We start from the raw sequence: 23,553 nt of genomic DNA, 5'->3' as shown, positions 1-23,553 counted from the left end.
CAACCCAAGATAGGCGGGCCATGGTGGAGAGGTCTGACAGAATGTGGTCCACTGGAGAAGGGAATGGCAAACCACTTCAGTATTCTTGCCTTGAGAACCCCATGAACAGTATGAAAAGGCAATATGATAGGATACTGAAAGAGGAACTCCCCAGTTCAGTAGGTGCCAAATATGCTACTGGAGATCAGTGGAGAAATAACTCCAGAAAGAATGAAGGGATGGAGCCAAAGCAAAAACAATACCCAGCTGTGGATGTGACTAGTGATAGAAGCAAGGTCCGATGCTGTAAAGAGCAATATTGCATAGGAACCTGGAATGTTAGGCCCATGAATCAAGGCAAATTAGAAGTGGTCAAACAAGAGATGGCAAGGTGAACATTGACATTCTAGGAATCAGTGAACTAAAATGGACTGGAATGAATGAATTTAACTCAGATGACCATTATATCTACTACTGCGGGCAGGAATCCCTCAGAAGAAATGGAGTAGCCATCATGGTCAACAAAAGAGTCTGAAATGCAGTACATGGATGCAATCTCAAAAACGACAGAATGATCTCTGTTCGTCTCCAAGGCAAACCATTCAATATCACAGTTATCCAAGTCTATGCTCCAGCCAGTAATGCTGAAGAAGCTGAAGTTGAACGGTTTTATGAAGACCTACAAGACCTTTTAGAACTAACACCCAAAAATGATGTCCTTTTCATTATAGGGGACTGGAATGCAAAAGTAGGAAGTCAAGAAACACCTGGAGTAACAGGCAAATTTGGCCTTGGAATGCGGAATGAAGCAGGGCAAAGACTAATAGCATTTTGCCAAGAAAATGCACTGGTCATAGCAAACACCCTCTTCCAACAACACCAGAGAAGACTCTACACATGGACATCACCAGATGGTCAACACCGAAATCAGATTGATTATATTCTTTGCAGCCAAAGATGGAGTCAAGAAGAACAAGAACAAGACCAGGAGCTGACTGTGGCTCAGATCATGAACTCCTTATTACCAAATTCAGACTCAAATTGAAGAAAGGGAAAACCGCTTTCTTTAGGGTATGACCCAGGACTGGAAAAGGTCAGTTTTCATTCCAATTCCAAAGAAAGGCAATGCCAAAGAATGCTCAGACTACCACACAATTGCACTCATCTCACATGCTAGCAAAGTAATGCTCAAAATTCTTCAAGCCAGGCTTCAGCAATACGTGAACTGTGAACTTCCAGATGTTCAAGCTGGTTTTAGAAAAGGCAGAGGAATCAGAGATCAAATTGCCAACATCTTCTGGGTCATGGAAAAAGCAAGAGAGTTCCAGAAAAACATCTATTTCTGCTTTATTGACTATGCCAAAGCCTTTGACTGTGTGGATCACAATAAACTGTGGAAAATTCTGAAAGAGATGGGAATATCAGACTACCTGACCTTCTTCTTGAGAAATCTGTATGTAGGTCAGGAAGCAGCAGTCAGAACTGGACATGGAACAACAGATTGGTTCCAAATAGGAAAAGGGGTACGTCAAGGCTGTATATTGTCACCCTGCTTATTTAACTTCTATGCAGAGTACATCATGAGAAACGCTGGACTGGAAGAAACACAGGCTGGAATCAAGATTGTCGGGAGAAATATCAATAACATCAGATATGCAGATGACAGCACCCTTATGGCAGAAAGTGAAGAGGAACTAAACAGCCTCTTGATGAAAGTGAAAGAGGAGAGTGAAAAAGTTGGCCTAAAGCTCAACATTCAGAAAACAAAGATCATGATATCCAGTCCCATCACTTCATGGGAAATAGATGGGGAAACAGTGGAAACAGCATCAGACTTTATTTTGGGGGACTCCAAAATCACAGCAGATGGTAATTGCAGCCATGAAATTAAAAGACGCTTACTGCTTGAAAGAAAAATTATGACCAACCTAGATAGCATATTGAAAAGCAGAGATGTTGCTTTGCCGACTAAGGTCGGTCTTGTCAAGGCTATGGTTTATCCTGTGATCATGTATGGATGTGAGAGTTGAACTGTGAAGAAGGCTAAGCACTGAAGAATTGATGCTTTTGAACTGTGGGGTTGGGGAAGACTCTTGAGAGTCCCTTGGACTGCAAGGAGATCCAACCAATCCATTCTGAAGGAGACCAGCCCTGGCATTTCTTTGGAAGGAATGATGCTAAAGCTGAAACTCCAGTACTTTGGCCACCCAATGCTAAGAGTTGACTCATTGGAAAAGACTGATGCTGGGAGGGATTGGGGGCAGGAGGAGAAGGGGACGACAGAGGATGAGATGGCTGGATGGCATCACTGACTCGATGGACATGAGTCTGAGTGAACTCCGGGAGTTGGTGATGGCCAGGGAGGACTGGCGTGCTGCGATTCATGGGGTCGCAAAGAGTCGGACACGACTGAGCGACTGAACTGAACTTCATCAAAGGGCATTAGAATGCACAAGTAGGAAGTCAAAAGATACCTGGAGTAATGGGCAAGTTTGGCTTTGGAGTACAAAATGAAGCAGGACAAAGGCTAACAGAGTTTTGACCAGAGAACGCACTGACCATAGCATACACTCTTCCTACAGCACAAGAAAGGCTCTACACGTGGACATCACCAGAGGGTCAATATAAAAATCTGATTTTATTTGCAGCTCAAGATGGAGAAGCTCTAAACAGTCAGCAAAACAAGACCTGGAGCTGACTGTGGCTCAGATCATGAGCCCCCTGTTGGAAAATCCAGGCTTAAATTGAAGAAAGTAGGGGAAATCATTAGGCCATTCAGGTCTCACCTAGATCAAATCCCTTACGATTATACAGTGGAAGTGGCAAACAGATTCAAGGGATTAGATCTGATAGAACGAGTACCTGAAGAACTATGGACAGAGGTTTGTAACATTATACGGGAGGCAGTGATCAAAACCATACCCAAAAAGGAAATACAAGGCAAAATGGTTGTCTGAGGAGTCCTTACAGATAGCTGAGAAGCGAAGAGAAGCGAAAGGCAAAGGAGAAAAGGAAAGATGTACTTATCTGAATGCAGAGTTCCAAAGAATAGCAAGGAGAGATAAGAAAGCCTTCTTAAGTGAATGATGCAAAGAAAGAGAGGAAAACAATAGAATGGGAAAGGCTAGAGGTCTCTTCTATGTACATCAAGGCTGTATATTTTCATCCTGCTTATTTAACTTCTATGCAGAGCACATAGGAAATAGAAAATTAGAGATAACAGGGGAACATTTCATGCAAAAATGGGCACAATAAACGACAGAAGCGGTATGGACCTAAAAGAAGAAGAAGATAAGAGATGGTAAGAATACACAGAAGAACTATACAAAAAAGATCTTAATGACCCAGATAACCATGACGGTGTGATCACTCACCTAGAGCCAGATATGGTGGACTGCGAAGTCAAGTGGGCCTTAGGAAGCATCACTATTAACAAAGTTAGTAAAAGTGATGGAATTCTAGCTGAGCTATTTCAAATCCTAAAAGATGATGCTGTGAAAGTGCTGCGCTCACTATGCCAGCAAAATTGGGAAACTCAGCAGTGGCCGTAAGACTGGAAAAGCTCAGTTTTCATTCTAATCCTAAAGAAGGGCAATGCCAAAGAATGTTCAAATTACCCCACGATTGCACTCATTTCACATGCTAGCAAGGTAATTCTCAAAATCCTTCAAGTCAAACTTCAACAATATGTGAACTGAGAACTTTCAGATGCACAAACTGGATTTAGTAAAGGCAAAGGAATCAGAGATCAAATTGCCAACATCCACTGGATTGTAGAAAAAGCAAGAGCATTCCAGAAAAACATCTACTTCTGCTTCATTGACTACACCAAAGCCTTTGACTGTGTGGATCACAGCAAACTGAGGAATATTCTTGAAGAGAGGGGAATGCCAGACCACCTTACCAGAAACCTGTATGCGGATGAAGAAGCAACAGTTAGAACCAGACATGGAACAACAGACTGGTTCAAACTTGGGAAAGGTGTACATCAAGGCTATATATTTTCACCCTGCTTATTGAACTTCTATGCAGAGTACATCATATGAAATACTGGGCTGGATGAAATGCAAGCTGGAATCAAGATTGCCTGAAGAAATAGCAATAACTTCAGATATGCAGATGTCCCATCACTTGCCCATCACTGGATGGGGAACCAATGGAAACAGTGACAGACTATTTTCTTGGGCTCCAAAATCCCTGCAGCCAGTGAGTGCAGCCATGAAATTAAAAGATGCCTGCACTTTCGAAGAAAAGCTATGACAATGTAGACAGCATATTAAAAAGCAGAGACATCACTTTGCTGACAAAAGGTCTAGCCAAAGTTAGTCAAAGTCCGTATAGTCAAAGACTACTTGTTTTTCCAGTAGTCCTGTAAGTATGTGAGAGTTGGACCATAAGGAAGACTGAGCACCAAAGAATTGATGCTTTCGAATTGTGTTGCTGGAGAAGACTCTTGAGAGTGTCTTGGACTGTAAGATCAAACCAGTAAATTCCAATGGAAATCAATCCTGAGTATCCATTGGAAGGATGGATACTGAAGCTGAAGCTTTTAGGTACCTGATGTGAAAACCTGATTCAGTGGAAAAGACAGTGATGCTGGGAAAGATGGAAGGCAAAAGAAGGGGGCAACAGAGGATGATTTGGTTGGACGGCATCACTGATTCAACGGACATGAGTTTGAGCAAACTCCAGGAGACAGTGAAGGACAGGGAAGCCTGGTGTGCTGCAGTCCCTGGGGTTGCAGAGTCGGACACCACTTGGAGACGGAACAAAATGTCTGTAGGGAACTGTAAGGCCCTTGAGAGGAAAAGATCATTTTTATATTCTGAACTTAACATTCTCTTAGCTCAGTGTTAAACAAATATTCACTAACTTGATGAAAAGAAGAATGGATGAAAGGAGTAGTCATAGTGCCCCTCCAGAATGCTTTTTGTGTTGGGTTCAGCTAAGTAGGTCAGTTACCAAACAAAGGATTATTTATAAGAGTTCTGGAAAGCTTTCCTGCCAAAATTTCTCTTCCACATTATACTACTACTAATTGAAATGTTACCACTGTTGGAGGCTCACTCAGCTCTACCCTCTCCCAAAAGGCAAACAGGCCTGAGGAGGTGGGAGTAGTATGTCTTTCAAACATGCCAGTCAGCTGAATGCAAACTGAGAAGCACAAAGAGTTCAGTGAGCCAACGAGTCAAGCCGGGGCTTATGTCACGGGGAGGTTCTGATCAAGCAGAGTGAAAAGAAAGGCTAATGTCCAGGAAAAAGCAATAGGAGGAAAGGGGGTGGTCCGAGAGGCCAGGGTATGAGTCAGCCTCGCAAGGGCTGGCAGCACTCTCATCAGCAGTGGCATGGCAAGCAGCAGAGAAAAGGGTATTTGTCATTGCACTGTGAGAATGGAGGGAAGGAGTGTATGGCTGCCGTGAATTATGGCAGATGTTTGGGTGAGGGAACTGAAGGAAATCAACTAGGACTTAACAAAGAAGTGGCAACGATGGAACACAAGCTGAGATCAGCGAACTAATTCAGATACTCACGAGCAGACAGAAACTACAGGAAAGCAAAGGGGCAGAGGAAGACTGATCCGAGGGAAGTAGCCATCAGGTGCCAGAAGTTAGCCTTTCCTTATCTTCTAGCACGTCCTCTCACTTTCACCTCTTTGCCTTTGCTTCATCCTACCCTGAATTCACATAAAACCACATCTCAGTTCTTCGCTGTCTGAGAAGCAACAGACTCAAACCAAATGTGGTCTCATGATTGGTTTCATGTCACTCTAGGTCCATATCCCAACCTTATACCAAACTACATAAAAATGAAGAAATTTATTTCATCTTTCTCTTTATTCTCAAAATACAATAGCATAAAAATCCAAAAGGAATAGGTTATTTCCAGTGTGGTCTCCAGTGTTCTGAGGCAGAACTGAGCCCCGAGGAATGTGAGAGGACCATCTTAAGCCAGTAATAGTTACTGTCTGAGTTTGAGGGCCCCAAACCAAATCTCTGGATGTGTGCTGGGGCTTGGGCTCCAGTTCTTGAAGAGGAATAGGAATGGAAATCATTTTGAGATGACAAACTGACCAGAAGAGGGCTCAGCAGCAGTAAGATCTGGGGGGGGAAGCAGGGAAGGTGACCCTCCTTTCTGCCGCCAACTAAGGCAGAGGCACGTGACTCCAGCAAGGGCTGAAGTAGGTAGCAGCTCCTCGGATCCCATAATGGAGAGGCCAATCCACGCCGGGGCTGGTTAACTGGCGTGCTGGGACAGTGGAATGCTAGCCATAAGAATGGAGACAAACTGCTCCAATCTCTGAGCAGCTTGCTTCCCGGCCTCTAGTACTTCCTCGTGATTGGCCTTCCCCTGGCTCTCATAATCCAAGATGACCTTGTTTGTGATGAGTGAGAAGCCAAAGACTCGAAGTCCACAGTGTCTTGCGACTATAACTTCTGGTACTGTGCTCATGCCTGATGTGAAAAAAGAGGGAAACCATCTGTCAGAATCCCCAAATGACCCTTAGCCTCACCTCCATTCACCACCTTGTTGACAATTCGACACTAAGAAAACATCCAAAGAAGCAGCTAATTTAGTGTCAAGCTTAGGTTGTTCTGTATTATCTAAAAGATTTGGGCTTCAGGGGGCTTTACACATTTCTTATAATATTGCAATACTTTATTTCTATCTCTGCTTGTGATCATTTTAAAGTCAATTTTAATGTTGCAACTCTATTTTCCAGCCAGAGGTATAGAAGGTACCTATGATATTTATTAAAATAATCAAAAAAAGTTATCACACAATGGACAGTTCTCACATTAGCATTACACTGGTTAAAGTCCTTGGTGCTGGGTGGTGGGTTGAGGCTACAGTGCAAACCTCTCAATCACCTTTAAAGTCAGATAATTCAATCTTCCCTTAAACCAGACCCCTCCTTCAGCGTATCATCTCTATCTATAATCTTTTACTCTTTTCCAACCTATTTTACCAGGATCCTCTCTTCAGGCCTCCAAGTCAAGGGAGTTCCTTGGCAATCCAGTGTTTAAGACTCTGTACTTCCAATGCAGGGACTGCAGATTCAATCCCCGATTGGGGAACTAAGATCCCACATGCCCTGCAGAGCAGCCAGAAAAAAAAAAAAAAAGACAAAACAAAAAAGTCCCCCCAAGTTATGAAGCCACCAGCCAAGTTCCCCTTCTCACCAACAGCATCCGCCCCTAGCTTCTGCAGCAGGTGACACTCTGCCACAGTTTCAAAATTGGGGCCCGCCACCATCACGTAGGTGCCTTCCTGTAACTCTCTCTGCTCCCCCATTTGTTTCCAGGTACTGTGAGCTTTCTGCCTCATATCCCGGTCGTAGGCATCAGACATGGCAGGGAAACGAACTCCAAACCTACAGCACAGGTTGGATTATCTCAGATTAATGGAATACAGCGAGCTCTCCCAAGCTGACCCATCTAAACAAAAAGAAGCAGGAGAGATACCTTTCATCATTGGGTCCTCTGAGAGGGTTCTCACCACTGAAACCAGGTAGGTTGATGTGATCACGGATCAGCATGATATCGCCAACCTCAAAGTTGGGGTTGAGCCCTCCAGCTGCATTGGTGACCACTAGGGTCTCCACACCCAGAAGCCGGAAAACCCTCACTGGGAATGTCACCTTAGAAGCAAAAAATAAACATCAGAGAGTTTTCTTTAAAATTTTATCAATACACCCAAGCAGATAAATATGACATACATCATGAAAGAAGATAAAGGAGGGGACCAAAAATCTACCTTGCTTAAGCAGCTAGGAAATAAAATAAGAGAGAGAGGTCTATGTCCCTTCTTCCAGACCCAGTCAGGCTTGTGCCTCTGTTTTACCTTCCAGAGCGGGTAGCCTTCATACATGTGGAACCTGCCCTGCATCATCACACAGGCTCTGCCATTCAAGATCCCAAACACCAGTCGACCAGCATGACCTGGCACTGTATGCAGAAAAGAGAAGGAAATGCATGGAATGATGCTTTCATACAACACATATCCCCTGAGCACCTACACTGGCCCGACTCACCCTGTTCAACATGTGAGGGTATAATTAACCAATAGAAAACGTCATCCTCTCCACTCTCATAAAGTTAAAGTCTGGTGGGGGTGTGCTCAGCTGCTTCAGTCGTGTCCAGCTCTTTGTGACCCTATGGATTGTAGCCCGCTAGGCTCCTCTGTCCATGGGACTCTCTAGGCAAGAATCATACTGGAGTAGGTTGCCATTCCCTTCTCCAGGGGATCTTCCCAACTTAGGGACTGAACCAGGGTCTCCTGTACTGCAGGTGGATTCTTTACTACTGAACCACCAGGGAAGCCACGGGTGGGGGAGACAGAAAGTAATCATAAACTTAGATACAAGTACACTCTGAGATTAGGGCGATGGGGGCAAAGATGTTCAATGTGAATATACACCAGTTACTTCTTAAAGAAACTTTAAAATAATGAGAAAGTCATAAGGCAAGAGAATAAAAGAAATAAGTAGGTAATAGAACAGTGGGTAAAAACAGACTAAGTGCGTAATAATGAATGCAGTGAGTGTTGTAATCACAGACCTCTTTTCCAAAATTTTCAAAACTCTCAAACTGCATATTCTTATGACCATAAGTAAGCTATATGCTTCCTGACTCATGAAAGGAAGCTCATGGTATAGCCTAGCTTCCTATAAAGGCTATGAACAAGGAAAGGGGCCGACACTGGACCCATACAAGTCTTTTCTGTGATTCACAAAATAGTCCTGTGGGAATACATGCCCTGTATGTGACAGGTAGGGGCATGGGACTGCAAAGATAACTCTTCACACAGACATAGTAACAATTATTACTATTTCTTTCATCCACCATTTCTAAAGGGAATCAATGGTCTGGGAGAACAACCAAAACAAAGAGGGAGAGTTCAGGGGGTACTCAGAGACTGAGGAGCATATGAAAATGTTACCTGTAATAGAGCAGAGGTGATTCAGTTAGGAAAACCCAAATAGAGTATGAAAAATAAATTGACAAAGTTTAAAAAGATTAACCACTTTTCACTGAGTGCAGTGCCCTTGTCACTGGGTAGAATGGCAGATGGAGCCAAAGTCACTACTATCTCCCTGAGAAAACTTTGCACTCCCTTCTCTCTACTATTTCCTTCTCCAACCCCATTGCCACTCCCTACTCTGGTCTCCTAGTCTTGTTCCAAAGGGAATGAAAAATATCTGTTAAAAGTCTTAACTCTCCAGGGAAAAGAGGAAGGAAGGCACTCTCTGAAAAATTAATAATAAACCAATAGAAGTTAGTCCTGAGAAATTAATAATTAAATCAAATAAACTACCCTTGTCCTTGAACAAGTAAACTAGGCCATTTCTCACCTGACCCTCCTCTAAGCCTCACCCTTGGCATGAGAAACTCCCTCAATCAGGGATCGAACCCAGTCCCTGCAGTGAACTGGGGAGTGTTAGCCACTGGACTTCCAGGGAAGTCTGGCCTTGGAGCTTCTGGCTGCTGTTGAGATGCTGGATACACTCTCCTCAGATCCCTCAGAGCTCCACTGTGCATAGGGGGCCCTTCCCCACCCCCAACAAAGGTCAGTGTGAACCAAGTCTTGTGTTTTCATATATTACCTGGGTGTTCGTCTGCAAGAACACAGCAGTCAGTGTGTTCATTTGTTGGTATGTACCAGTGTGCCTTATTCTAGGACTGGAACTAGAGCTGGGGAGATTGAGAATGGTAGGAACACACAGGATAGGGCGAGGGTGGGGGTGTGGGGTGGGGGTGGGGGGCTGACTTTGTCCCGGGAGGTCACAGGCACTTCTTTCTCCACGTGGGATGCAGACTGAACGAAATGAGTGAGGTGTCTGAGGATGTGCTGACCACGGTGTGTGGGGGGAAAGGATGTCTAGGGGAAGTGTTGTAAAGCTGTAAGGAACTGAGTCATTAGGCATAGGAAATATGTCATCATACAGTACCATTGACACACACATGCTCTGTCTGTTAAAACGTTTCTACTGGAGGAATTTCTTTCTAAAGTCATTCTGATTCTTGATGGGTTTTTTCCCTCTCTCACAACAGTTGTTGCTCGGCAAATGCTACTAGGATGCCCAGGATCAGGCATAGAAGCGTTGCCCTCCCATCACAATCCCATCAGTATCCCTCAGTCTCATCCCCTCTTCCCGTTGCCAGTACCTGTACTTTTGGGAAAATTTGGTATTTCACTGTAGTCAAAGATCTGGGCTTGAGTTAATCTGTTAATCAGACCCCCTAACCCAGAACCACAGATCACTGCCACTTGAGGTCGGTGTTTGGTGTGAGACAAAAGCCATTTTGCAGTGTCTTGATAATCTTCATATGTAAATCTAGGGGGAAGAAATGGAAAACCAAGGTGAGATTCACTCCCAACCCAAAGGTATCATAAAATAATAACCTTCAGTGTAGAAAGGCTGGCAGGGGTACCAAGATGACAGGGGATACAGAAGTTGGCCAAAGAGCTAGAACAAGCTACTGCACAAAGAAGCAAATCCAGGCCAAGTTCTGCTTGTCAAGGGCTGGGGGAGAACTGACTGTGTAAGTTTCTCAGCAGCAGTTTGTGAACACTATAGACTCTGGAGCCCACCTCTACAGACTGATCATTCTGGGGAGAGGCCCCAGAATCTATACTTCTTACTAAAGTGCCTCAGGTAATTTTCATCTGAAAACCAGGTTTCATAATTCTGGCCTGGAGGGAAGCAGAACTCTATCTGGATTCTAGTCCCAATTTTGTCTTTTTAAGCAAGTTAACTTGTGCTTCAAATTCTTTCCTCTAGGGTAAAGCAAGGAAATGTGATTGGTCTCACCTATTGTATAAGCTCTGTTTGAAAGGAATTAAAAACTTGCTAACAAGCTCCAAAGACCTTTGAGTCCATAAAATCACGGTACAGGTCCACAGAACTTGAACCTTGTTTTTTTTTAACAACTCTTCCCCCTGCCTGTATTTGTCCTCCCTGCCTTCTCCCATCTTTCCTTCTCTTCATCAAGATCCAAGGTCCTTTGCCTTTCAGAGACCTAAAGACATAACCAGATATCCCCAACAATCAACTGAGAATTTCTCTCACAATTCTAGTCCAATTCTCTCATACCTATCTGGAAAAAACAAGGAGAAGGGAGGTGGGGTGACTGAGGTGTGACAGAGCTGAACACAACTAACCAAACAAACCTCCAGAGGAAACCTTTTTCTTTTTTTTTTTCAAAAGTACTGCCTTGGAAACCAGATGACTCTACCATACACTGGGCTACCCTCAGGCAAGTAGCTGGGCAAGGGACAGGGTGGGGGCAACAGAACTGGGGTCAAAGGAAGATGGAGATGAGAGAAGAGTGAGATGGTAAAAATGAATCAAATATCATCCCCAAAAGGTGCAAAGGAAAGGAAAATAATTGTGAAGCCCTGGCCCATCAAGCACGTCGGAGCAACAGCTTACAGGACTTCTTCATTAGCCATTAATATCCCAAGAACGCCCCGAAAGTAGACAAAAATCTGTGGGATTTTTTTCCCAAAACATTACAAAAATGTGTTTATTTACATGCAAATAAATTTCTTTGATAAAAAGCAAAAAAAAAAAAAGAGCGCCCCGAATCCCTGGGCACCCTAAAGCCACTGTGATCCCTAATGCTGGGTAGGGATTTCAAGGACAAAAGCAGAAATAAAGGTTTTCAAAGGCAAGGGCACGAGAGAGTGTGGGGTGGGAGGGTAAGGCTGAGGGAGAGGTGGCAGGGAATGGGAAGGATCTGTTGTTCAGTTTCATGAGTAAGAATTTCGTTTTCTTGGAGAGGCCATCCGCAACTTAACTGGACCTCCAACTTGGAGGGAAGAGAAGTGTTCGCGAGGGACGAGGAGTACTCTCTCCTGGGAAGGACGAACACTAGATACGGGCACCAAAAGTACCTCGCGGCTTTCCCTACACACTCGAATCGGAATCTGTGACGAGCACGTGGGTTCAGAAGACCTCTTCCCCGATACGTGGGTGGAGGAGCACGCTCTCTCTATACTCACTTCAGTAAGTGCGTGGCCCAGCGCACGCACGCACACACCGGCTCCTTTAAGGAGTAGTCCACGGCTTACTAGCCTGTCCCCTTCCTGCTCTGGCGGCGCCACCCTGCTCGATTCCCGCGCGCGCCTCTACCGGGGCCGGTCGCACCACCGCCCTGCTGCCTTGCCCCTGATACCGGGCTCCAGTGCAGGCGTATCTGCATCTCCGGGGCACTCGTTCCCTCTCTTGGCCCTCTCGAGACCCAGAGTGCTGTGTTTTCAGGGCTCGAAGACAGCCATTTCCTCTCTCCAGGGGCCTCCTGGACCCCCTGGGCCTGGTCCCCGCCTTACCCATTTTCCATGGTCCCGAAGACGCCCTCTGAATGAGTTTGCCCTTCTCGGTTTATATCTGCTTCGCTGATCTGAGCTGGCTTCAGTCACCGAGCGTTATCCACACAGCACAGTTTGCACCGCGCTGGCTTCTTATATCCCTAGCGCCAGAGTCCCCAGCCAATGGCAAGCGAGTACGCAACCGGCCTCGTTTCCATGGTGACCCGCCCCGACTCAATAGCCCTGGGCAAGGCGCTCACCCGCAGTATCTTTCTGGAGCTGCACTCTACCTTAGGAGGAGGGGCTAGGGGAGACGGGGCGGAGGGAGGTGGGAGCATCCAGTGTTGTGTCTCTCACCCAGTCCTTACAGCACGTCGGGTTTCCAGCTCGGAAGCCTGTGCGGGAAGAGGGTTAGAAGTCCCGGAGGACAGCCTCTGACCATCTGTCTGCAACCCCATTCCTGACTGTGTCTACAGCAAATCAGGAGAGATTTGAAAAGAGAAAAATTTAAACCTTAGATCCTGCAAACTCGGAATAAAATTAAGTAGCCTCTCTCTGAGTTCCTTCTTGAACAAAGGAAAAAGGGTCCATTCTACTTCCCTGGTGACTCAGATGGTAAAGAATCCGCCTGCAGTGCGAGACCTGGGTGCTGCTCCCTGAGTGGGAAGAGCCCCTGGAGAAGGGAACAGCTACCCACTCCAGTATTCTGGTCTGGAGAATTCCGTGGACTGTATAGGCCATGCACTGGAGAAGAGAATGGCAAACCACTTCCGTATTCTTCATTGGGAACCCCGTGAACATGTGACACTGAAAGGTGAACTCCCCAGCTAGGGTATTCCTCAGGCCTGCTTGACTTCGCAGGCCACCATATCTGGCTCTCAGTGAGTGACCACACCGACATGGTTATCTGATAGGTCACAAAGAGTAGAACAAGACTGAGCAAATTTCACTGGGTATAGGCTAACCTGGAGGTTATAGGATTTGGAAAAACATATAGCCCTACCAGAGAGACTCTAGGCTGCTTCAGGCCAAATTACAAGGAGGGAGCACAGCCCCACCCATCACCAGAAAATTGGATTCAAGATTTATTGAGCATGGTCTTGCCCTTCACAGCAAGACTCAGTTTTCCCCACAGCCAGTCCCTCCCATCAGGAAGCCTGCACAGGCCTTTTATCCTCATCCATCATCAGGAGGCCAGTCAGAATGAAAACCATAACCACAGAAGACTAACCAAAATGATCCCATGGATCACAGCCTTCTGTAACTCAGTGAAACTATAAGCCAGGCAGTGTAGGGCCACCCAAGACAGATGAGTCATGGTAGAACGTTTTGACAAAATGTGGTCCATTGGAGAAGCGAATGGCAAACCACTTCAGCGTTCTTGCCTTGCAAACCCCATGAATAGTATGAAAAGACAAAAAGATAAGACACTGAAAGATGAAGCCCCCAGATTGGTAGGTGTACAACAGGCTTCTGGAGAAGAGAGGAGAAATAGCTCCAGAAAGAATGAAGAGGCTGAGCCAAAGCCGAACCTGGAATGTTAGATCCATGAATCAAGGTAAATTGGAAGTGGTCAAATAGGAGATGGCAAGAGTGAGCATTAACCTTTTAGGAATCAGTGAACTGAAATGAATGGGAATGGATGAATTTAATTCGGAAGACCAACTACTGTGGGCAAGACTGTCTTAGAAGAAATGAAGTAGCCCTCATAGTCAACAAAAGAGTCTGAAATGCAATACTTGGGTGCAATCTCAAACATGACCAGAAGGGGCTCAGTTTGTTTCCAAGGCAAACCATTCAATATCACAGTAATCCAAGTCTATGTCCCGGCCACTAATGTTGAAGAAGCTGATGTTGACTGGTTCTATGAAGAACTACAAGAGCTTTTAGAACTAACACCAAAAAAAGATGTCCTTTTCATCATAGGGGATTAGAATGCAAAGTAGGAAGTCAAAAGATACCTGGAGTAATGGGAAAGTTTGGCTTTGGAGTACAAAATGAAGCAGGACAAAGGCTAACAGAGTTTTGACCAGAGAATGCACTGGCCATAGCATACACGCTTCCTACAGCACAAGAAAAGCTCTACACGTGGACATCACCAGAGGGTCAGTATCAAAATCTGATTTTATTTGCAGCTCAAGATGGAGAAGCTCTAAACAGTCAGCAAAACAAGACCTGGAGCTGACTGTGGCTCAGATCATGAGCTCCCTGATGGAAAATCCAGGCTTAAATTGAAGAAAGTAGGGGAAATCATTAGGCCATTCAGGTCTCACCTAGATCAAATCCCTTACGATTATACAGTGGAAGTGACAAACAGATTCAAGGGATTAGATCTGATAGAACGAGTACCTGAAGAACTATGGACAGAGGTTTGTAACATTGTACAGGAGGCAGTGATCAAAACCATACCCAAAAAAGGAAATACAACAAGGCAAAATGGTTGTCTGAGGAGGCCTTACAGATAGCTGAGAAGCGAAGAGAAGTGAAAGGCAAAGGAGAAAAAGAAAGATGTACTTATCTGAATGCAAAGTTCCAAAGAATAGCAAGGAGAGATAAGAAAGCCTTCTTAAGTGAATGATGCAAAGAAAGAGAGGAAAACAATAGAATGGGAAAGGCTAGAGGTCTCTTCTATGTACATCAAGGCTGTATATTTTCATCCTGCTTATTTAACTTCTATGCAGAGCACATAGAAAATAGAAAATTAGAGATAACAGGGCAATATTTCATGCAAAGATGGGCACAATAAACGACAGAAGCGGTATGGACCTAAAAGAAGAAGAAGATAAGAGATGGTAAGAATACACAGAAGAACTATACGAAAAAGATCTTAATGACCCAGATAACCATGACGGTGTGATCACTCACCTAGAGCCAGATATGGTGGACTGCGAAGTCAAGTGGGCCTTAGGAAGCATCACTATTAACAAAGTTAGTAAAAGTGATGGAATTCTAGCTGAGCTATTTCAAATCCTAAAAGATGATGCTGTGAAAGTGCTGCGCTCACTATGCCAGCAAAATTGGGAAACTCAGCAGTGGCCGTAAGACTGGAAAAGCTCAGTTTTCATTCTAATCCTAAAGAAGGGCAATGCCAAAGAATGTTCAAATTACCCCACGATTGCACTCATTTCACATGCTAGCAAGGTAATTCTCAAAATCCTTCAAGTCAAACTTCAACAATATGTGAACTGAGAACTTTCAGATGCACAAACTGGATTTAGTAAAGGCAAAGGAATCAGAGATCAAATTGCCAACATCCACTGGATTGTAGAAAAAGCAAGAGCATTCCAGAAAAACATCTACTTCTGCTTCATTGACTACACCAAAGCCTTTGACTGTGTGGATCACAGCAAACTGAGGAATATTCTTGAAGAGAGGGGAATGCCAGACCACCTTACCAGAAACCTGTATGCGGATGAAGAAGCAACAGTTAGAACCAGACATGGAACAACAGACTGGTTCAAACTTGGGAAAGGTGTACATCAAGGCTATATATTTTCACCCTGCTTATTGAACTTCTATGCAGAGTACATCATATGAAATACTGGGCTGGATGAAATGCAAGCTGGAATCAAGATTGCCTGAAGAAATAGCAATAACTTCAGATATGCAGATGTCCCATCACTTGCCCATCACTGGATGGGGAACCAATGGAAACAGTGGCAGACTATTTTCTTGGGCTCCAAAATCCCTGCAGCCAGTGAGTGCAGCCATGAAATTAAAAGATGCTTGCTCTTTGGAAGAAAAGCTATGACAATGTAGACAGCATATTAAAAAGCAGAGACATCACTTTGCTAACAAAAGGTCTGTCTAGTCAAAGTTAGTCAAAGGTCTTTATAGTAAAAGACAACTGGAATGGTTTTTCCTGTAGTCATATAAGGATGTAAGAGTTGGACCATAAAGAAGGCTGAGCTCCAAAGAATTGATACTTTCAAATTGTGTTGGAGAAGACTCTTGAGAATCACTTGGATAGCAAGGAGATCAAACCAGTCAATCCTAAAGGAAATCACCCCTGAACAGTTATTGGAAGGACTGATGCTGAAGCTAAAGCTCTAATGCTCAGCTACCTGATGGGAAGAGCCGACTCATTGGAAAAAACTCTGACTGTGGGAAAGACTGAGGGTGGAAAGAGAAGGGTGCAACAGAGAATGAGATAGTTGGATTGTGTCTTCAGCTTAATGGACATGAGTTTGACGAACCCAGGGAGATAGTAAAGAATAGGGAAGCCTGGAATGCTGCAGTCCATGTGTTGCAAAGAGTTGGACACATCTGAGCAACTGAACAACAATCAGGGATCTAAATCTAGACCCAGAAGAGAAGAAAATGTTTCTAGTGGCAAGAATTCCAAGATCATCACAGGAAGATGCAGCAAATCCCCTTCTCTGGGTGTTTTCAACCAAATTCCTTATGGGTATTAAGCTTTGGCATTCGGTAATGAGAAATATTCCAATAGTCGTGTATGGATGTGAGAGTTGGACCATAAAGAAAGCTGAGCGCTGAAGAGTTGATGCTTTTGAACTTTGGCCACCTGGTGTGAAGAACTGACTGTTTGGAAAAGACCCTGATGCTGAGAAAGATTGAAGACAGGAGGCGAAGGGAATGGCAGAGGATGAGCTGGTCGGATGGCTTCACCAACTCAATGGACATGAGTCTGAGTGAACTCCAGGAGTTGGTGATGGACAGGGAAGCCTGGCATGCTGCAGTCCATGAGGTTGCAAAGAGTTGGACATGACTGAGCAACTGAACTGAACTGAACTGAACTGAACTGAATGAGAAATAGGAATTTCCCCCATGTTCTCCAAATTATGTCATTTATAAAATATTTCCATACATTCTTTACTCATTATTATGGATATATATATTTTTAAGTTGTTGAATAAGAAATAAATAATAGTATTTACAATTTCCAAGAATTGTAGTCTGTAACAGATAGTCAAATGCTGTAAACTGTCAATGAACATTATTGGGTGGTATCCTAATAGAAAGCAAAATACAGCTGTCAGTCTGTTTTGGTAAATAAGTTTTATTGGAAAACACACACACACACACAATTCCTGGATCCTTGAAACAGGCAAAAGATGGGGATAGGGTGGGGATTGAATGAGAAAATAACAGACAATTTCTTGATTTACACAATAATTGATGCAAGGAATTCAGATAATTAGAGAACTTTACCCCCAAATGAAATTTTTTGTAACAGAACTACTAAAAATAACATCTTTGTAAGAATTCAGCTATTTTCTGCCCCTACTTTTATAAGTTTAACCAAATTCACGTCAAATCACAAATCAATGGTCCTTACTTAGTTATTGGAATCCTCCACCTATTTCCACTCTCCTGAACTCAAACCTTTCCTGCTGGCCTTTTTACCCAACACCATGGCTCAAACCAATGTTTCCTAGCCCTGTTTCTAACTCATTCGTGATCAACTATGTACTAGAACTGTTCTTGTGTTAGGGACATAAGAATAATGACAATATCGGTGCATATTCAGTTGTGTATGACTCTTTGCAACCCCATGGACTACAGCCAGTCAAGATCTTCTGTCCGTGGAATTTTCCAATATATATAAAAACAAAAATAACATATATAAAGAACTGAGTGCAGTGTCAAATGACTGATTTATTCTATCACTATTATTGGTTTATTATTATTATTATTTTCCTTATTCATCCAGTAATTTTAGCAAAGGTAACAAATGGGTGGTCTAAAAGCAATGTTTCACCTTAGAAATGTGTGTACAATTGAGACATGGAAAGCATGATTTGAATGATGGATAAGTTCAGTCATAAGAAAAAATCAGCCCAGGGATAATATCTATCAATATTCAATTGCTGAAGGTTGTATTTTTTTTCCTTTTAATTTTCTTGGTTGTGCCACATGGCATGTGTGATCTTAGTTCACCAACTCATATCCCTTATGTTGGAAGCATGGAGTCCTAACCAGTGGACACTGGGGAAGTCCCTGAAAGGTATTTTTAATTTATTTTTTAAATTTTTATTTGTTTATTTTTGGCTGCTCTGGGTCTTCATTGGTGCACGCAGGCTTTCTCTACTTTTGTGAGCAGGGATTGCTTTTCCTTTTGATGTTTTGGCTTCTTGTTGCAGAGCACACAGACTTAGTTGCTCCATGGCATGTGGGATCTTCCCGGACCAGGGATCGAATCTGTGTCCCTTGCAACAGCAGGCAGATTCTTAACCACTAGACCACCAGGGAAGTAAAGAAAAGGTTCTTGTTAAACACCCCAAATCCAATTCAGTTTACTCAAAAGACAAGAACAGAACATAACTATTATTATTTTTGCTGTGCCACTCAGCTTGTGGGATCCTAGCACCTGACCACAAATTGAACCAGGCCCTTGGCAGTGAAAGCACCAAGTCCTAACCACTGGACTGCCAGGGAATTCCCTTAATTAAGTTTGTTTTTTGTTTTGTTTTATTTTAATACTTTTTTATTTGGCTGCACCTGGTCTTAGTAGTAGTACTTGGGACCTTTGAGCTTTGTCGCGGCATGCAGGATCTTTAGTTGTGGTATGTGGGATCTAGTTCCCTGACCACGGATTGAGCCCAGGCCCACTGCATTGGGAGTACAGAGTCTTAGCCACTGGCAACTGGGAAAGTTCCTTAATCAATTAATTGTAATGGTCTCTGTCTAAAGTAAGTGAAGATGATCTTCAATATATCTACAAAAGGAAAACTGGGGAACAAGACTCAATCTTCTGTAGTGTTTTTCCAGTGTCATTCAAGGAAGAGTCAGAAGTGTATATAAATATTCTGGGCACCAAAGAAATGTACTATTATATGAAAGGCAAGGACGATTTACCAGATTGCACCTTGGCCAGGGCCACATAACCTTCAGACCCACACAACATACTTTATTCTGAATTCAAGTACAGAAACCAAGCTTCTATACACAATCATTTGGACCCTAACCTTTTTAATCTCAAATTCACCAGTGGCCTAGTGAGAAGTCTCCTCTATGAGGCCCAGCAGACCTCTTCAGGACACATTTTAGTGGTCTCTCCACCAAAAGGTCCCAGGCCCCAGATTGCCTTAAACCCTACCTTGGGTCCCTTCCTACCCCTAACCTTGGCTGGTTAACATCTCTCACTACTTTCCACAGGACTTTTTTTCCTCACAGGATTTTTACCTTTCAAGGGAACAGATTTAGACATTCTGTCTGTGTGTGTATTTGGGGTACTAAGAACACTGGTATGCAGCTAATACTTAATGGTCACATATGTGAAATATCTACTAAATGTCTATTATTTCTCTTTAGGCCATCACAGGCCAAGTCTGCATACTCCATTTTGATCTGTTTTCAATATCCCAGTCCAGAGGTTTCCAGTTACTCAGTTTATAGGGTACTTAGGGTCTCAGCAATATTTTCACAGCACATCTAGACCAAAAGAAACACCTAAGAGTTTTGCTTGGTGCCTGACAACTTAGTAACCATTTGAAAAATAATAATAATACACATAAGTTAAAAGAAAATAATTTTTTTTTCTTAAATAAGCACAGATAGTTACTAGTGGACTGTGTGTGCCTGTTGGGCCCTGCTCAACTTCTAAAACCTTGGAGTCCAGCACTTTTACCCTGATTTCCTGTTCCATACTGATTTTCACACAGTTCTTACTGTTTTTTTTATCAAAGGGACCTTCTAAGTCTGGCTTTGCAAAGATATTTTATTATGAAAATAAATGTAGCACAGTCCAATGTTTAAGTTGTGAACTTCCTTGAGCTAGCAGTTTGCATAGCACACTAGAGATATGTCAGATATTGCTGTGTTTCTCTTAAATTTTTTAAATATCCCATGGTATCCCTGTGAATTTGCCCCTTGGCACAGAGTCTGAGAACTATGGCCCCATGGCCCCGGGGCACTTCTTACCACCTTGTTCCTAAATGTGTCCTGTAAATGAATGAACTCTAATCAAACTACTTGTGAATTCCATGGAATAAATTCCATCTCCACTCCTTACCTACCAGCTGTGTGATCCAGAACAAGTAAAATAAATCTTGTTATGCCTCAGTTTTCTCTGTTAAATGGTGATAATAATGGTATTTACTCTTATTGCAAGGATTAAAGTGCCAGTTAAATGTTCAGATAGGTGCCTGGAATTACAGTAAGCACATGGAAAATATTGGCTATTATTTTTTATTTCTCTAGACTATCTAAACATGAATTGGATCAGAACAAAAACTAGAGGTATGCCCAGCCCATTTGCAGCAACTCTAACCCTGAATTGTTTAAAACAGGAGCCACTAGCCAAATGTGACTATTTAAATTTAATAAAACCGAAAGGCAAAATTAAACAGATAAAAATTAGTTCTTAGTTATACTAAGCACATCCCAACTGCTCAAAAGCCACAAGTGGCTAGTGTCTACCACACTGCATAGCATAGAAATATTTCAATCACTACAGAAAGTTCTATTGCATAACACTTTTCTTATCTTTTCTAGTTACTGCTTACCCTGTATCCACATTTTTAAAAGCTAGAACTATGTTTTATTCTGTATTTGTAAGGTTCCTGTAGTCAGGAACCGAACGATCATCAACTTTAGGGTGATTTGGCTCATTACTGCCTTATTACCCCTTTTCTATCTTCTTCTCATGCCTCCTTCTATTTCTGAGGGACTCCCATGGCCGGGCACACATGCAGTAACACATCCATCTTCTATGCTCAATATCAAGGAAACTGGAGAATGGAAGTGCCTGGCTCTAAATCACCAAATATTGGCTTATGGAGTGGAAAGATGTCTCGAGTTAGTGACTCCCAACGGCAACATTTATAGAAGCAGGCTCAACATCTTAGGATGTTTTAGGCAGGAAACATGTTTATTCCTGCCTCTTGCCTGAAATTACTCAGTCTCTCTGTATCACAAGATAGATGTTTCCCTGTTTAAATACCTATCCTACTATCACAACAATCTTTTACCTTCCATTTTCTACAATTCCTGAAATTAAAATATTAGTTTAGTTTTCATCCTGGTGGCAAAAGGATCACTTTCATTTCTGTGTGAGATCCCTATCTGTGCCTCAGTCAGTAGGCACAGTAGGAGTAAAGTGACCTAACACCCTCATTCCTAGATAGGGAAGCTGACTACACCCTAAAAGAAGGGACAAAGATCTGGGGCATAGAAAGGACCTGGAACAGAAGGGAACAAATGTTCAGAGTGATAAAGAGAAATAATCTCTTAAAATTAGAACACACCCTACCCCACTCCATCCAACTCTGACACTACTCCTTATCTTAACTCACTCTGCTTATTATCAAAAACATTCTTTGCCCTGGAAGTGGAGTAAGGGTCTGTGTTGGTTTCACATGGGCGATAAACTACCACTTTAGTAAAGGGTAAAGAAGAAATAGGGCACGTGGAAAAGAGAAGTCAATTGGGACGCCAGGTAGCAGAAGCCAGGTGGATATCTCCAGCCTCATTCTTGGTCATCTACCCAATGTGATAGTAGTTGCCACTTGGTTGGAAGCCTGAAGAAAAAAATGCTTCCAAATCTTTGCAGTTCCTTTCTTTATATCCTCCCACTATGGAGTCTCATGGACTATTTCAAAATTCATATGTTGAAGCTCCAACCCCAACTGACCATATTTGGAGACAGGGCCTTTAAAGAGAAAATAAGTTAAATGAGATCATAAGGGGCCCTAACTCCTTTAAAGAAGAGGAAAAGACAGCAGGAATATCTGTGTACAGAGAGAAGTCCATGTGAGGACACAGTGGAGAACGCAGCTATCTGCAAACCAAGAACAGAGGCCTGTGCTGACACATTGATCTTGGGCTTCAAGGCTCCAGAACTGTGGGAGAATAAGTTTCTATTGTGATAGCTCAGTTGGTAAAGAATCCACCTGTAATGCAGGAGACCCCAGTTCGATTCCTGGGTCAGGAAGATCCCCTGGAGAAGGGAAAGGCTACCCACTCCAATATTATGGCCTGGAGAATTTCATGGACTTGCAAAGAGTCGGACACAACTGAGCGACTTTCACTTTCATTGTTTAAGACACCCAGTCTGTGATATTTTATTATGACAGTCCCAGCAAATTAATATACTTTCAAGGCCTGATTTTTCTCAATCTAAGTGAGAAACTCCCATCCAATAAGTAAGATACCCGGTACTGGGGGTAATACTGAAACTATTTACTTGTATAGTACAGGAACCAACCAATCAGAACCAATGCCAGCCATAAAGAACTGATGCCAGCCACACTGGAGTGTCTTAGCTGAATATCCACCCTGCTTGGAACTACAGCTGACAATATTGCTCAGTATAGAAATTTACCTTCAAGATACAGCTTAAGGTAATTAAATCATTCAATTGTCATTTGTCTGACGTGACTGAGTGACTTCACTTTTTAAAACAATTTCTATGGGCTAGGCATTGAGCATAAAAAGGGATCCATCCCAGATACCATGCACTTTGCCACCCCTGAATTTTTGCCCTTTTCCATCTGCCTAGTAGATGATGTGAGTGCAAAAGCATTAAACCATAGTCAGAAGACCTGGATTAAAAAAAAAAATTGTTTTACTACTTCATGCAGTGAGAAAAAGCACAAACCATGAAGAATTAAGGTGTTGTCAGTGAGAGGGTGCTAGAAAGGACTTGTTATACAATTAGGCTTTTGTTAAAAAATTTTGAAAGGATTCAAAGAAACAGGATTTTGCTCTGGACTGGGTGCTGTCAGGAATTAGGGCAATTCTATAATTGGGTATCTAATCCATTTTATCTAGAAGCAGAGAAGACTACACAGAGGCTAAAGCTCTAATAAGTAAAGAAGTAGCAGTCATTCATATTCGCTGGAGGAGGGGCTACTGGGGATTTTTTGGCTTGGAGAATGTTCATGTTTTGACTGTGTTCAGACCTGATTGTGGAGTGGTCTCATTTTTAAGGAGAGCTGGACTTTTAATCCCATTTCAATCTTTGCATTAGCTTAAATGACTAGCTTACAGAGCCTCAGTTTTCAGACTGCAAAATAAAAAACAACCTTGCCTTCCCTGCTCAACTTACAGTGGGTTTTGAAATCAAATGAATATGGATATAAAACTGCTTTATTAGCTACGAACAAATATCACTACTTTTTGCATCACTCTGCCTACTGACCCACTCAAGGCAGAGCTCAAATCCAAGTTATCCACGCACAATAATATAATAATCCTTTATGTTTTTAAAAGATTTCTTTGGCTGCTCTGGATAGAAGTGATTTCCTCTTTCCTTGAATTTGTAGACTGTTTAATTCATATCCTATGAAGCATGTGTGG

At 42.9% G+C, this 23,553-nt stretch overlaps 1 protein-coding gene across 1 annotated transcript; it reads right to left on the bottom strand.

Moving 5' to 3' along the window:
- Positions 1 to 5,987: 5,987 nt before the first annotated feature.
- PNP (purine nucleoside phosphorylase) lies at positions 5,988 to 12,393 on the bottom strand. Its single transcript, XM_068964784.1, has 6 exons — positions 12,313 to 12,393; positions 10,146 to 10,315; positions 7,822 to 7,925; positions 7,443 to 7,618; positions 7,161 to 7,351; positions 5,988 to 6,431 (listed from the first exon to the last, which is right to left on the bottom strand). Exons 1-6 carry the CDS (start codon positions 12,321 to 12,323, stop codon positions 6,214 to 6,216), a joined length of 870 nt encoding a protein of 289 aa, XP_068820885.1. The 5' UTR covers positions 12,324 to 12,393; the 3' UTR covers positions 5,988 to 6,213.
- Positions 12,394 to 23,553: the final 11,160 nt, after the last annotated feature.

This window comes from Capricornis sumatraensis, chromosome 2 (genome assembly GCF_032405125.1).
Source record: "Capricornis sumatraensis isolate serow.1 chromosome 2, serow.2, whole genome shotgun sequence".
NCBI lineage: Eukaryota > Metazoa > Chordata > Mammalia > Artiodactyla > Bovidae > Capricornis > Capricornis sumatraensis.
This window is presented reverse-complemented; position numbering and strand designations above follow the sequence as displayed.